This window comes from Danaus plexippus, chromosome 11 (genome assembly GCF_018135715.1).
Source record: "Danaus plexippus chromosome 11, MEX_DaPlex, whole genome shotgun sequence".
Lineage (NCBI taxonomy): Eukaryota > Metazoa > Arthropoda > Insecta > Lepidoptera > Nymphalidae > Danaus > Danaus plexippus.
Genome location: NC_083544.1, coordinates 5,933,656 through 5,950,826, shown reverse-complemented (window position 1 = coordinate 5,950,826; position 17,171 = coordinate 5,933,656). Strand labels below are relative to the sequence as shown.

The 17,171-nt window shown below is 33.6% G+C and overlaps 1 protein-coding gene across 1 annotated transcript in view; it reads right to left on the bottom strand.

Moving 5' to 3' along the window:
• The window catches only part of LOC116765886 (uncharacterized), a 129,273-nt gene that overhangs the window by 5,517 nt on the left and 106,585 nt on the right, over positions 1 to 17,171 (bottom strand). The window contains exons 13-19 of the mRNA XM_061522067.1: positions 9,924 to 10,036; positions 6,815 to 6,982; positions 5,979 to 6,149; positions 3,721 to 3,846; positions 2,722 to 2,805; positions 1,793 to 1,935; positions 861 to 1,091 (exon numbers count right to left, since the gene is read on the bottom strand). Of these exons, the coding sequence (XP_061378051.1) occupies positions 861 to 1,091; positions 1,793 to 1,935; positions 2,722 to 2,805; positions 3,721 to 3,846; positions 5,979 to 6,149; positions 6,815 to 6,982; positions 9,924 to 10,036 (1,036 nt within the window). The remainder of the gene's footprint in view (positions 1 to 860; positions 1,092 to 1,792; positions 1,936 to 2,721; positions 2,806 to 3,720; positions 3,847 to 5,978; positions 6,150 to 6,814; positions 6,983 to 9,923; positions 10,037 to 17,171) is intronic.

Sequence of the window (17,171 nt, the reverse complement as noted above, 5' to 3'; positions counted from 1 at the left end):
CTGCGTTTCGTCTGATGAGTGAGGGAACCGGTTGCCCTTTCCTTTTTCCCACCCTATTTCTTTCCCTTTTCCCAACCTTCTCTCTCTCTCTTTCCCAAACAAGGGTGGCAATGCATCCGAAAAATTGTTTAATTTAAATAAAATAAGCCTTAATAGAATAAAAATTCTATAACCTAATAAAATCAAGCCCAAAATGCCTAAACTGTGGCATTTACTCATTATTATACCTTAGCATACTAATCAACCACATCCTACTAGTATAGTTATAATACTATTATAGAAATGCGGCATTAAATTAACACCCGTTCGAGGTTTCGTGGTTCACCATTTTAGAGCTAATTTCACTTAAATTAAACCTGATCAAATTATTTGAAATTGCGTAAAGTGCCTTTATTGCAAGAACTATGTAATGTTAATAGTTTGATTTTTCTTTTTTCAAATACAAAAAGCATTGCAAAATTTTGAGTAGGCTCTTGGAAAAAAATATTAAATCAAAATCATTAAACTAATTAGAAGGATTTGACTATACAACCTCGATGCTGATAGTTTTAAAGCTTTTTAATTGACAGTAGTTAATATACAATAGTTAGTTTTACCTTACAATTATGTGATATGATGTTAATTTTAGTCATTTTAGTTTTTATGCTTTCATTTATTTTAATAATAAAATACAGAAGTGGCACCGGCATAAGCATGAATATAGAAGAACTTTAATATATCAGAATTATTTTACATAATATTATTATTTGAAATACGGTCATGGTTTAAACATTACAATATAATTATCTGGGAGCGATAAAAGAATTTAATTTGCCAGTCCCGAAGGAAAGTTATCTGAAGACTCTTTAAACTAAATTTACCTGTAGATTGTGAGTGACCTGCAAAGGTCTTTCTCCGGCTTGCAATTTAGTACAATACTTGGACGGAAAGTATCCGATTTTGCCCAAGCATTTGCCCTTCCACCAGTCGGGGTCTGAAGTATCAATAACGGTGACCTTATAACCAGCTTTAAGGTCCAACTCATCGGCGTGGCGGGACTTGAAGTTGTATAGGATCACGTACAGATTTGTTGGCAAGAGTCGTTGATGCTTCTGTTAACAACAATATGTAGTACAGATAAGGTAACCAAGGTAATAAAGGCAAAGTAATAAAAACCGAAAAAATTTTACAGTACATAATTTTATTGATCTACCGAATTCTTCATATTTCGATAAGATAGTTAATTAAATTAAAAAAGGCTTTATACCAAAAGCCTAGCTTGAGGTATAAGACTGTAATACCTAAGGGTGCCTTGTATATCTCAGATACAGTATGTTGGCGAAGGTTCAGGACGACTGAATAAATGTTTTAAAAGTAGAGACAAAACAAAAACTCAAAGCTTTAAAAAAGGTACACTTTGATAGCACAATCGTAAACTACGAAATGATCAGTCAAAAGCCTTTGAATGCCGAAAATAGTATAATTTTACTGTAATATTTAAACTTAATTACGCCCTACACGGATATTTCAACGCTAAATACACCTAATAAGACTTGTTAGTTCTGTAAACTAATCTGCAGCGTAATTCTAACAACAATACCTCACCGATATCACTTACTAATGGATTAGAAGCTTTTAAAACAACATTATAAAGTGAACATGTGAATTTTTATATATTTACTTATAACACAAACAAAATCTTTACAATACAAAAAATACAGTGACGCTATAGGTCTTTTCTTAATGATAATTATAAAATTTCGAGATGTGTTTTTACCGTCTTCATAATATTTGAGCTATCGCGTCTACTTACGCTGGGTTGTTTAACTGGCGATGGGCAGGGGCTAGCACTGTTTGATGAAAGGCTCTTGTCGGGTTCGTCAGGAAGTTCGACGCTGCTCATACGACCTCCACGAGCGCTCAGCAGTTTTCGACTATGAACCGGCGATGATGGGGCTGTTATCATTTTTAATTGATTAGGATATGATATTAGTTGAGACCTTAGTCTATTTTTCATTTTATTATAAGATATACTTTTAAATACAATTTCGGCCGATAATGGATTGTTTTTTTAGATGACACTGCAATCTGTTATTGGAATGTTAGGGTTTTATTTTTACAGGAATATAGTGACAAGATTGCTTTTAAAGTGGATTGAATTGAACAGCAAGACCATTTTATGGAATCTTCCGATTGATTTTTATATGGCCGGATATAACTAAATGGAATGAAGTTTTACTATTTTCATTTTGTTATTCTGAATTTATGTTTTACCAATCTTTTTTTTTTTCAAAGATTAATAAATTGACAAATGTTTATCACGTGAAATTCTTAACAAATTTATTTAGTTGTATGCATACTCTTATGATATAAAAACGTTTAAAATTTGTATATCGTAAGAGTGTGCATGTAAATTTATAAAAACGAAGTTAATTATTGTACGTAATAAATATAATATATATGTACAGAATACATATAACACCTTTTTATAAGAGAAAGTTGTGTTGTGTTAAAGTGATTTATAAACGAACATGCAATAAGATTTTACTGTGGAATTATAAGACATTTTCATCAAGCGCTCAGTGAAACCGTACAACAAAAAATATACGACAAATATTTTTTAAAATAGAATTCATTTAATGTTATATTGCTTACAATTCCATGTAAAATAAAGTTTAAATATTATATTTTCTAGCCATTTACTTACATATAACAAAACCTGTATTATTTTAATAAACGTACATGATTGGGTATGGTTAAATTGGTGAGTCAAATGGTTACTTAATTTATAAGAGCCATATCTCATGCTATATGCTCTGTTGTCACCTAGAAAAAGAAAAAGAAATTAAAAACATGCAAACCAAAAATTGTAAAGTGATTATAGACACATAAACCCTTATTTCTTGAAAGACAGGAGGAACATTATAACGACAATTTGGTAGTGTTTTTGCAAAAATCAATAAAAAATATTTGGAAATAAAATTGAAAGACCGAAATGCAAGATATTTGGTTATCACGAAACGACGAAGAAAGCGAATCTTTAAGGAATTCCATAGAGTGAAGGCAGAACGTCTCACTAAGACACGTAAAAGCTAAGCCAAGGAATAGTTACAAGTGTACAACAAACATTGCTTGTGGAAAAGACATCGCTTTATTGACAAAACAACAATTCTTTTAATGGGCCCAAAAAACCTGTAACCAATGAATAAATTTGTATCAAAATAGCGTTTGTAATGAGAATGAGTATAATAGATAATTCTTTTGTATTTTCATCGGATAGTACCATGAAATAGCTGAAACCATGCCAACTTCATGTTGCAATAAACAATCGAGACTTACAGATCATGTTGAACACGTTACAAGAGCAATAAATTTTAACTCATTATATATTCAGAAACCAGACAAAAGACGCAATTATTCCACTCTAATAAATTATTAACAAAAATTTATTAAGTACCAATTATAATTAATTGTAAGATAATAACAAACGCAGTTTTGAAGTTTTAATATCATTTCAAATTACTTGTATGCTGTCATCAGTCATGGTTAGTGCGAGATTGCATTTTAGACTTAAAAACCATTATTACAAGGTTTCTCGTAAAAATTTCTTTAATTTCTATAAATTGAAAAACTTGGAAAGGTTTTCTGTATTTGGATCGGCAATGTAAATTCGCACTAAACAGAGTAGGGTTTGGAGGGTTAGTTTTTTGGGCCCGTTTCGTTTACTAGCGATGTTCGTACAAAGTACTCTGCTACCCTGCGAGGGTTGGTCTCGCGGGCGTCGTCGTAGCTCCCCGCACTCGGGTGAATCCAGCGACAGGCTCTTCATCCTAAGGTTCAACTTTTGTCGTCTCGGCGAGTGTGGCGCTATAACAGTCATGCAGTATGAGCATTGGCTATGTAATCTGCGTGGAAGTATTGGTCGTAGTGAAATAATGATTTGTGCTGAATATTTGTGTTAACTGTAAGCTATGTTATGTTCCAATTAAATTGTTTATCAACTGCAATACATTATACAATAGATCATATTGACTATATATGTAAATTACTATACATATATATAACTGTCATGAGGCGCCTTTTTCAATACCACTTTTTATATACATATATTATATTAAATTGGTTTTGAAAAAGTTCCGTTAATTGCTCATGCTAGCTCGTGTCACACAAACTTGGTAAAAACTTAACAATACATATCAAGTGCGAAAGCTCTGCAAAAAGGTTAAAATATTAAAAATATATAATTATATACAAAACATGGTTGCACGATCATGGGACTGAATGGAGTTTACTTGACGAAACCTACTAATAAATAATAAAAACAAACTACCATATACATTCACATGGAATCAAACTTTATATATAATAGATTATTAATAAAAATAAACTATGTAGTTAAATTTAAAAATCCTTATTTCGTCATCATAATATTTGATCGATAGATTGAAAAGTGTCAAACGAGTGTGATCAAATAACATACAACGAATCTCTCAACATAGACAGACTACAGGGATTCGTTTTAAATTAATATTGATACCAGGTAATGGACTGGTGCGGTCAGCCTGCCTCAACATTTGAGCACTCTTGGAGTTCCTCATCGAACCTGTATGAACAAAGTAAATACCATCTAATCTATGTTTTCAAACTAGTGACTCTATAATCAAATGAGTCGGTATCGCCCTGTAAACTCTTTTCACTAAAATAGAGGTGACGAAGCGACCAGAAAGAAAATAAAACCGAGATATATTTAAAACCAGAAATTGTTTAAGGTTTAGTGTATAGATGTTTTGTTCGGTGTCTATATATGTTTAGTACCAGTTCGGACAATGTGGATAGTGTATTTACATTTCTGTTCACTCGTGCAAGTGAAAAATATATGGCTGTGACTGAAATAGAAATCGTCGATTACATGCGATCCAGCGCGACACGCGTCAAGCCATGCACCACTTACATACATCCAAAACCCGATTGAGGATATAGGCGCTTTATATATAAATGTAAAGTGCATACTGATAGAGGTTTGAAAAAATAAAGCGACTTAATTCTGAATTTTATTTTAACAGTAACAATATTCATATCACAGAACGCGGGGCGTTTCGGGGCAACAGTGATTCGCGACGCGGCTCGCGGTCGAGACGATATATGTCTAACAGCTAACGTCTAAGAGACGAATCAATGATTAAATTTGTTTATGTGACTGAATGAAATCATTTTTTCTTGCGAACGCTGGCCGTGGGCTTGAGAATCGAAGGTGGGGGATCGCCGTTCTCATTAATGAAACATAAAGGCTGTCCGAAAGGTCGGGTTGTTGTCTCCTCTGATTCTGTAAAGATAAGGGGCGAACAAAAATAAATAAAAAAAAATAATGTAATACATATTATACAAAAATAAAAAATAAAAAAATAATAAAAATAGGAAGAATAAAATGGAGATGAGCTTGGAATAAATATAGGATTGCTTATTTCCAGGACGTGAGACATCCAGTGGAAGGACGGGATTAAGCATCTAGAGCGTGTTTATCGAGCGCCATCTAGTCACCCTAGTTGGAACTAAAACTGCTAACGCGACATCTAATACAGAAAATAAATAAACACAAAACATAAAGTCACACAACGTCTTGAGGCATCAGAGTCCATTAAGAAGACGGGACAGACAAAGCTCGGTTGCGGTAAAACAGAGCGAGGCTCAGTCAGCCGGCGCGTACTTTCCGGGAGTGAAACCGATCGGTGCTGCGGAGAGCCGCGGCGCGACTTCGACCCCCACATGGACAAACTCTTGACGCCGGCGAACAGCCGCCGCCGCATGCCGCCTTCAGGCCGACCAGCCGCGCCTACCGACAAGCATCGCTCAGTACTCCGCAATCCGTACCTCGCACCCCTCACCCCGCACCCCGCACCCCGCGCCCGACTTGAACGATGCGTGCAAAACAAATCGAGACTACTGAAAAGGATCGCAAACGCGCGTTCGAGCGGAGAAGCGAGCCCGGGTGCGGACCAGACCTGAGCTGGAGGCGATGGGCTGCGACGCCACCGCCAGCCCGGCGCTGGGCCGCGCGGGGGAACGCGCCGCCGGCGGCTCCTCTGGCGCGGACACACGCACTACGGGGCCCGCACCGCCCGGCTTCGCTATTTCGTTGGCTCGCTTCAGAACTTGGTAGGTCTGATCTTCCTCTGAGCGAGCGAAAAGTTACATAAGGACGCGATTCTACGTTATTATAGTCAAGACGTCGGCAGTGACGAGTTAGTGTTTAGTGACAGCTCTGCAAAATTATCTGTTCTTTGTCTGGAATGACAGTATTTTGGCAAATAGATTAGTTTATAGATGCAGGACAGGATGAACTAGGGACAACCGCACTAACTCATACTGTACCATCATCATTGTAGCTATCAAAATCATCGTCGAACTCGACTGATTTCTTAAAACATATCTTGGTGAGTCTCTGTCCTGGCAGCCAGCCGACGTGCACCCCTGAATAATGTGAAGTTAGTGTGCGTGTCCGTATTGCGGCTGTACCTAATGAACTATTCGACTTATAGCCAATATAGTCGCATGCTGCCTGTGTTTTATAGTATTGTTATATGTGAACCGACATTGATAACAAAGTATGCCGCATATAATTAACAGATATTTCAATGTACGTTGAAATTGCACGTCATGTAGCAGTAAGGACAGTGCCATACAAAATAATCTAATTAAGCCGTAACTTACCATCCGAAGACAATTTAAAGAAAAGCTAAAAATTAATCACAAATTGCACAATAATTTTTTTCTTAATGAAATTGAATTGTATAAATCGATGAGGAACCTTTAGTTGTAGTTAAATTCATAAACTTACTTTCTTCATCAAAAGCAGACTCCTGCACCCTATGAGCTTCTATTTCGGAGGTGCTCTTCTGCCTGCGTAGGAGCTTTGATTTCGTCTGACACTTGCCAACTTGCGGCATGCAATCAGTATGCACGTTCATTTTGCACATTCTGCATCGTAAACCCTGTCTTGTGTGCCCTAGGAAAATATTCAGAGTTATTATTTAGAATATCTGTCGAAAATAATCATTGCACAATAATATTAAAAAAAAAAAAAAATTTATCAACGAATGAAAAAATAAAGAAAAATATACTTGAGATTAAGGTTTCGTAAGTTTTTTTGGATAAAACCGTTATAATGACAAAACGACTTTAATTTACTTTTGTTTTTAAAAATAATTAAAATAATAATTTAAACCCTGTCTACACTCATCAATTCCATGGACATGACTGATAATTTGGTGAATATATTAAAAGGAGATTCCTAATAGAAATAATGAAACGTATAATACACTGAAAAAAATTCATAATTTTTCATCTATTCAAATAAAATGATTGATTTGACACTAATAACAATTTAATAGCTACGGCTGTTACTATGACCGTGTATTGTGTGCCATATGGCAAGCAAGTCTCATAAGTTTCGTTGCATGACCTTTCAGAAAAAGTTGTGACGAAATCAAATAATATGTTAGGGGAATATTTTCTTTTATCGTAGCATTAAACATGTCCACTTGGATCCAAATCAATTTTGTAGTTATCGATATAATCAATCCGTTGGACTACTGCGCCCATATTGTCTTCTCTAAAGTGTAACCAATACGGTTTGGTATTAAATAAAAAGATATCGCAAGATACCACAAAATTTTGTATTTCATAAAAATATTACAAATGTAAAAATTCGTGAGGATGTATGACTGCTTGTTAGTTGTTAGAATTTTATTTAAGACTAATGAACTATTCTCGATTAAACATTGCAAAAATGTAGCTTTAACGCATATATATACAATAATGTTTACGCAATTTTTATTTTAAATTTCTTATACTTCCAGCCGGATCACTAAATGGTAGTCGTGTTTTGTATTTAACGTCACAGAAACCGTAGATAAAACTAAAATTGTTGCATTGTTTTTGTATAAAAGTACACTGTTTTTCCTCTAAACAAAATTCCAAAGTCTAGGCGGTGCAGTCGATAGCAAAGTTAGTTCTTAATAAATATTTTATTGAACTACTAACAGAAAGTTTTATTGGTCGACCTCGGTCCTCGACCGTGGCCTTCCTGTCATAACTTATTCATTAAAACTTTATCAGTTTATTGTCATTGATTGGAATACAGCGTCGCGTGGTTGGTTGCTATAAAGTAAAACTGAATGTAACAAGTTAAACAATTAAAATAATTGAATACATTATTAGTGGCACTTTGTAACATTAATACTAATTATGGCTTTAGGCATCAGCGTTGTTAAAATTTAATTATATAATGATAACTATCATGTTAATAGTATGTACTGTTATTGTTGCTGTTTCTACTGTTCCGTATAATATTATGAAGATCACCAAACTGGTCTAAAATAACTAAATCTCGTTATTGGAAATTCTAGTTCAATTAAATCGCAGGTCAAAAACAAATTAATTTCGATCGAGAGTGATATCACGAGAGCATGTTCGCTTAAGCTTGATCTACGTACTATGTAGGGCGAACTGTATATGCATACACGGTTCACAGCTAAAACGATTTAGTTTATAGACAACGTCATAGTTATGACAATGTTTACTCAACTTTATAACAACTCTTTTATTATTTTCCAGTCCGAATAAAATAGAATGATTTGTAAATATTTATATAACAAATATAAATTAAAAAATTGACATGTTTTTTTTATGAAATTCGTTGGTTGTATCAACACAATTTGTCTAGTTAAACAGAAATGGTTATAGTTCAGGTAATGATTTATTATTATATAATCGATGTTCCTGACAATTAAAAATTTAGTCCCACGAAACCAGAAACGAAGGATAATTTTTATCTAATTACACAAATACAGATACACGTGTTACTTAGTACTTTAATTATCTTAAAAATCGAAACGGTGAAAATTTCTTCGCGGTGTAATAATAAAAAAATATAGGATATTTAAATTGGTTTGCAAATATTTATCCGACTTTCATGTTTCATCCTAAACGTAGACTACTTTTTATACAAAAAAAGAAGCAAAAAGTATTTAACTAGTACACAAACTAAAACATTAAGGTAAAATACATTTAACAGTCAGCAAGTATAAGTTAGACAATAACGAAAAACAAAATAACATCACGACAGCTAATTCAAATATAATTATAAAATAATTCCTTTATCGGGCTTTGTTATAATAATTGTTAGTACCAGTCGGCGAACGGCCGTATCGAATGACATCGTTAGACTTTTTGTCGTCTACTGATAACGGCATAAAATTAATTACCTCACCAGAGCAACATAAAGGAGCAAGCTATAGAGTTTACTCAACTAATCAAAGGATAAAAAGACATTGTGACATAATGAGATCTAAGATTTTCGCGAGTTTTATTCATTTAAATGAAACTAGTATTATTCGGATATACTACTCGGATTTTATTATTTAAAAACTACATAATCCCGACGTTTCCCGATGTGACACACCTCGTCTGCCCGTGATCACGGTTGCTGCAAAGTAACCGAAACGTCGGGATTATGTAGTTTTTAAATAATAAAATCCGCGTAGTATATTCGAATAATACTAGTTTCATTTAAATGACATTGTGACATATTTTTGGTTTTATTAAGTTTTATAACAGGATCGATATGATTCTAACATGTTACTATGAATTTACGTAATGATATAACGTTTGTTGAATATTCAACGCGGATCTCTACGACGCTGTTGTTAAATCACATTACGTGAGAATAATATAGAAAATGCAATCACAGTTATACTGTAAGTAAATCTCTAAATTTTATTTTTACTAAAATATATAATTGTCATACAAATAGTTATAGAAAATGTGATGTTTCTTAAGTAATTATTATGTAGCTTTTTTACTTTTTAGTTTTGTTTTATGACAATAAAATTACAAATGTTTAAGAGCGTAAATATAAGGAGAAATGTTATATCGATTCCACTTACCTCTTAGAACTTGAGAGCAGACGTCACAGGGAGTGATCTTCTTGTAGGTATACTCTTGAAAATTGTGTGCGTCTGATTCGCCCGGGCGCATATCGCGAGTAGCGCCGTTCCTCCTAAAGCGTTATTATTCGAATAACATTTGCAATACTATTATCTTTATAAAGCTAGATATAAATTAAATTATTGAATATATATTATATTATAGATAACATTTAAAACTATTTACTTCGAAAGATTTATTTCCCATAATTAATTTAATTAGCATCCAATACAGATTATGATAATCGGATTACATGTAATGAAATTTATAAATATGGTTCATGTCACTGGAAGTCATTACAGTATTTTATCCTATTAAGAGTGCCGCTGTATTAACATAGTGTATGAACATTATGATTCTGTTTATTTATATATTTAAGTAGTAACTAGCTGAGGTCTAATATGCAGCAAATCTATAATGTCTGTCAGAATCTCGAAACTCATTGAGAGTTTGTATTCTTTGAGTAGCAAATTTTTAAATTAATTTTTAACTCTCCCAAATACAGCCATTCATGTTGATCTATTTTCAAGGTGAAACGGAATAATTAAGTGGTGATTCATGCACCTCAGATTTAACAAATCGCTATAAGAAAGCAACATAATCTTGCCTGACCTTCAGCTCGCATTAGTATGTGATAATCCATTTGAAGTTGGGTTTGGGTGAAATAAAATATAAAACAGTGTTTCTATTAAAGGTACAAGCAGATACGAGGACACTGAGGACAAGTGCATGCTAACGGGAAAGCAGAAGAACAAGTCGAGTTTAGAAAGAGTTAAGCTTCAAGAATAAGTTACAAAACGATCGTTAAAGGTCCGTTACATAGGGTCATTATCTACGGGGCTGGGTTACCTCATCGCCATAACCGTAGACACCGCGTGGTACATTTGATTTTTTCTTATGATGCAAAAAGAGAGAAACATCAAAATGAACAATGAGAGTGGTTAGTCGCACAGTTGTATGTACTTAATTCTGTGATGTAGAATATTAAGATTTTATTACTATATTTCTACATACAGGGTGAAATTTAAAGGCACAGAAATATCTATAGATTTATACCTCAAGTATAATAATTTTCTTTAGATTAATATTGTTAGATATACACTACACTTGCAAATATTTTTATCAATATTAATAAATTTTGTTAAAAAATCACCCTGTATTATCATACATTCTTAATTTAATGAACAAATGTTCTGCCATCACAGAGTTATGTCGTAAGTGGTTCAATTAAAATACCTGTATATTGTAATTTGAATAAAATAAAAAAGTATAATCAGACTTTTGGAATATATAAGGAACGACTTACGATTACTTTGAAATAATATTAAGGTTCTTTAAAAATGGTGACAAATTAATATTATAGAATGAAAGAAAACAAAACCAGAGGTAATCAACAATTTACAATGGTAGTTTGCCTAATTTTCTTATGTAGGGAAAAACGCCTGTCAAAAGATATGACTACGAACCGTCCTTTGATATTTAAATTAAGTTTTATTCAAATAAACACATGTGAACTTTACCCTGTATGTTTTTTTATTATTTGAACACAAGTATCACTGCTTGCTACACTTATATTATTCAAATTTGACGTATAATTTTGTCTATTATTTACGGTTTTTAGCATATTTTTTTTATGAAACAGTACTTTTAACAAACTAAAGTTACGATTAAAACGGAGAAAGCTCTAAAGTCCGAAGCTTAGGGCAGTAAAGTTTTGTGCTTTTATGAGGTAATGATCTGTTTTATGATCGACTTAGCGTTGCTCTCTTATTTCCGGGACATCTTGTATATGTGAGAGCACGGGGATCCTCGTGGAACCTTGGCCAAGACTCTAGTCCTTTAAAAGGCTTTCGAGTCTGGGCGTTAAGTACCGATGACGATGGACAGGCTTCCATTTTGAAGCAAAGATAGTCTTTACTCAAAATGATACTTGTTTATTGCTAACAAATTCTTACAATGAATGTCAAGAATTGTATAGCGGAGATTCTACCACTGTGGCTCCTAAGAGCGACCAATGTAGAATGAATTCAGTACGATTATGCTTTGACTTTTATATGGTAAATTCTATATTACAATTGTGGGTACTTTGAAAAAACTAATCACCTGATGTATTAATAAATTTATTAACATCGGTGAAGTGGGTAATTTGAAAACAATTATAATGAACGAATACACGAAAAGGAATATTTTCGATACGAGAAGGCTGTCGGCGCGACACGGCCATACTGACGGTTGGTGCGTGCTCAGCGCCAACGTCTAGTTCTCATAATATATTGTGACTTCGAAATCAAATCGAAATTCTAAAGTAATTTCTAGAAATATTCAGATGTAAGGATGCGACTAGAATTTTGGAGACGTCTATATGTGCATACACTCCACGTATCTTACCATCGGTTTGTAGAATTTTGTAGATGTGATGTGCATACACTACACGTGTCATGCCATCGGTTTGTAGAATTTTGTAGATGTGATGTGCATGCACTACGTGTCATGACATCGGTTTGTAGAATTTTGTAGATGTGATGTGCATACACTACACGTGTCATGCCATCGGTTTGTAGAATTTTGTAGATGTGATGTGCATACACTACACGTGTCATGCCATCGGTTTGTAGAATTTTGTAGATGTGATGTGCATGCACTACGTGTCATGACATCGTTTTGTAGAATCTTGTAGGTGTGATGTGCATACACTACACGTGTCATGACATCGGTTTGTAGAATTTTGTAGATGTGATGTGCATACACTACACGTGTCATGCCATCGGTTTGTAGAATTTTGTAGATGTGATGTTGCATACACTATACGTGTCATGCTATCGGTTTGTAGAATTTTGTAGATGTGATGTGCATACACTACACGTGTCATGACATCGTTTTGTAGAAGTTTGTAGATTCAGATGCGCATATCCTGTACGTGTCAGAGAACCTGTAAAGTTTTGGAGAATTTAGTAGATGTTGTTTCAGTTGGTATTCGTAAGCTTGTTGTCATCAAACTCATCAATCTGCGACACTGCCATCCGTTCGTGTGGGTTAGTTGCTTTTAGCAATTTTTCGTGGTTTTCCTCTTCCTGTAACATGCTTAGAAAAATAACGGTTATTATTAAATCTCTTAGGGTTCGCCAAGACCTAGGTCTAATGTTATATTCCCATCTATGTTTATAAAATTTAGATATTCTAATGGAGCAGTGATGATAATGGAGCAATGATGACGTCGTGTCAGTAAAGTTAATGGAGAAATGCTAATGTTTTATGACTTGTAAAATTTTAACGTTAGCTAAAGTCCAATGCAATATGCCATTCAGAAGTTACCAATTTCTTGATCAACACGAAACAATTTTTCAAGATGGATTGAAGCACTTTACTGATCCATTTGCTCGGCTAATACCTGGCTATACGGAGTAAATACTAATTCCAAAACGATCACAGAAAGTTTTAACCTCTCCTAACAACTCACTACCCCTGTCAACGATTATATTTCTTTTGGTATACCAAGTTTACTAGCAACGTACACGCGGATGACGTCAAATGCCGAAGAGTGATTTGGTACGGGGAGCAATCTGAGTTGTCTTGATACTGACAAACTTAAACATTTTCATCCATATTATGACCCGAGGGTAATAATATTCACCAGTGATTCTTTAAAATGGACAAGATTCGGACCGAAGTCAGCATTCTGTAGTCTATCACATTTCTTATATTGAACACCAAAATCAAAATTATGAAGGAAATCTCACCAACGGTGAATACGTGAAAGAAGAACTCGTTTGTACTTAGATGCTTTCAAGGAGTCAAAGTCTTGTTAATGATTTGAATTATCAACTATAAAAGAAAGAGTGAATATATTTAATGACGAAGACCACTACGCGAGTTTAAAGCTCCTACAAATGGTATCCGTTTTCAGCATCAGTAGTTCGTATTCTCCTATAATCGACAGCATGCTGTCTTTTGTTTTAGGACTTGAATGAGTACTGCCCTATAACCAAGAGACCTTGCCTCGACATATGTTTCTATAGAAGCGTTTTCTTGAAATATGGGGAGAACAGGCTCAGCTGTTAGGAATTATATTATCATATTACGAGTCATCTCTTGTTCGTGAATCGAATTCCAATTTTACTTTTCTTGGTTAAGGCGTTATGATGTATACAGAAATTGGGAATAAACTTTCTAAAACTCCCTGCAAGACCGTTGAATTGTATTTCTTGGTTAATGGTTCTGGAAATAGGGAGATTTTATAGAATTTTTTACTTTTTGTCAGCCGGGACGCACTTTTCCCTTTGAAATTAAGTTACAGAGATATTCAACATACTTTTTTGAAGAAAGAGCACTCAATATTATTCGAAAAACTACCGAAGCCACCGACGAACATATGTCCAAAAAGAGTAAGCAGATGATTTATTTTCGTCTAAGGTATTAAGTATTATTTATTACGTCTATAAGTCTGAATCAACATTTATAAATGACTACGTTGAAGTTTTTAAATGGATCATATTTAAGAACGAAACCAATACCAGCCCCATATGTAACAATAACGGTGAGGCCATTTTTCTCTAAAAATTTGTTCCCAAGAACATCTCAACGGAAAGCTCATGAACTGACAAGACAAATAAACTGAATATAGTATTATCCGAAAGGAATATGACCAGAACCGAACCGACTTCATCTAGTTCGTTTGTAAATGACGACCAAGGATTTTTTTTTTTATTTTTTATTTTTTTTTTTAAAGATGCTCTAATAACGGCACAACCAGTACCACTATCAAAAAGGGCAATAAGAGATAAATTTTGAACTTATTTTACCATAGTGGTGAATGTAGGACTGCTATGTTCACTTATTGCTAGGAAATATCTTTAGTGATTGACATTACTGTTGCAGTAGCATCCTAAGGGTGACGTTGTTTGCATCTATGGCAAAATAAGCCCGATCCGATGATAAAATGATAAGATTTAATAATAGTTTGAAGTGAAATGGGAGGTTCCTTGCGATAACCATCGTTAACTCGACTTTTTAATCTTGCAGTGTCAGCTAGAAAAATCAGTTTAGGTAAGGAATGAGTACTTACGTTCATAATTCTATGCTTAATTTTTGTCACCTGTATTTTCAATAGCAGCTTCCAAAAACGGCATTTTTTCTTGACTTAATTTGTCGTTGGTAACTCTTCGCCATATGTTTTCGAACTTCTTGAAGAAAGGAAGTTACTTTCATTCGAACTTCCTACTCGTTCAAAGATTCTGGTTCCTCAATAGGAAACAAGATGCCCCATGTCTTGTCTTCATCTCAAAAATTGTGGTGCAACGGTTCTTGAGTCTTCAAAAACGTGCAGAGTTGTATGTTGAACCAGGCGATTTCATGTAGACGATCCGGCGGTTAAAAGTGTGGCGTAAGACATCCCACTTCTGATGTGAGAGCACGGGGATCCTCGTGGAACCTTGGCCAAGACTCTAGTCCTTTAAAAGGCTTTCGAGTCTGGGCGTTAAGTACCGATGACGATGGACAGGCTTCCATTTTGAAGCAAAGATAGTCTTTACTCAAAATGATACTTGTTTATTGCTAACAAATTCTTACAATGAATGTCAAGAATTGTATAGCGGAGATTCTACCACTGTGGCTCCTAAGAGCGACCAATGTAGAATGAATTCAGTACGATTATGCTTTGACTTTTATATGGTAAATTCTATATTACAATTGTGGGTACTTTGAAAAAACTAATCACCTGATGTATTAATAAATTTATTAACATCGGTGAAGTGGGTAATTTGAAAACAATTATAATGAACGAATACACGAAAAGGAATATTTTCGATACGAGAAGGCTGTCGGCGCGACATATATTTTATCTTACAATTTAATTAACTAATTGTTTACGAATAACGCAATAGAGTAGGTATATATCAAAAACACATATATTTCTATGCCATTTGGTTTGGTTATTTATCATTATTTTGCGTTTAATTTAACACCTTCTTCTTATTTTATAAAAAAAAATGCTGCTGGCAGTCGTTCATATTAATAAAATAATAATATGCGTAAAATATCATATTATGTATAGAATGTGGTGATGTTATTAAGACCTAAAATAGAATTAAAACAGTAGCCTAACAGATTTTTTGTTTACTCTATGTTAGTATGGAAATGTTTCTAAGTTTTAATTGATACGTATATGACACAGTTTATATACGTGATTTAAATTATTGAAATAGTTTAAATCAGTTTCAAAGACGTTGGACTGAATTTAATTCTGAGGAGTCTGAATGCTGCAATATTAAATCCCTTAAGCGTTGAAACGGGACCTAGCTTAGCTTGATAACAACTTAGCAATTGATAATACGGACGTCTAGACATTGTACTACAAAATAAATGAGACTTCTGTCTTTGTTCTCATGAACCAAAACTAATTAACCTGAACGTAATTAATGACAACAGATTAAAATCCGAATCATCACAGCTGCTGTCACTTACGTAATGCGTTTTTAATCTTATTTGCGTCTTTCTTAATTTTATTTTTTCCCTTAAAATGTTAACAAGATTTCCCGAAAATTTTTTTTTCAAACAATTTGTAATACTTAATCGTCGTTTTCATAATTTATGACTTTATATGCAGGATTTTGTAAGAATGTATATTAATATTTGTACGTAATAATTATAAAATTACATTTTATTAATATTTTGCAATAATCTATCTTATACTTGAAAAAAATACTATTACATTTACACCCAGTATATGCTATATATGTATACTTAAGATAACAACATGTACATGCATATTTTAAACATAAATTCCGTATGAGACGACTAAATTGGCCGTGGCATAGAGCAGCATATATATATACACGTAAGACGTATGAATTAAAGTTCAAACTATAAAAATACGTTAAATCAATAATAAGTAAATCTGATATGAGTGAACATCATATTAGTTTCATAACATAGTATGTTTACTTTCCTTAATGGATATAACAACAAAGTAATATTAAATCCTGTTCAATTTCTTGTACGTCGTCCATATTGATCGGATGTAGCTATTGTTGTTAGAGTCGCTTTAGTTTACATTTATAGTATAGAAAAATAATAGTCAACGTACCTATTATTAACGAATACGTTCAAAATAAATAAAGATATGTACGTATACATATAATCTCTGAAATATCGATAGTTGGTACAGAAAATTAAAATCTGTTTGTGTAAGTATTATTAAATACATGAAGATA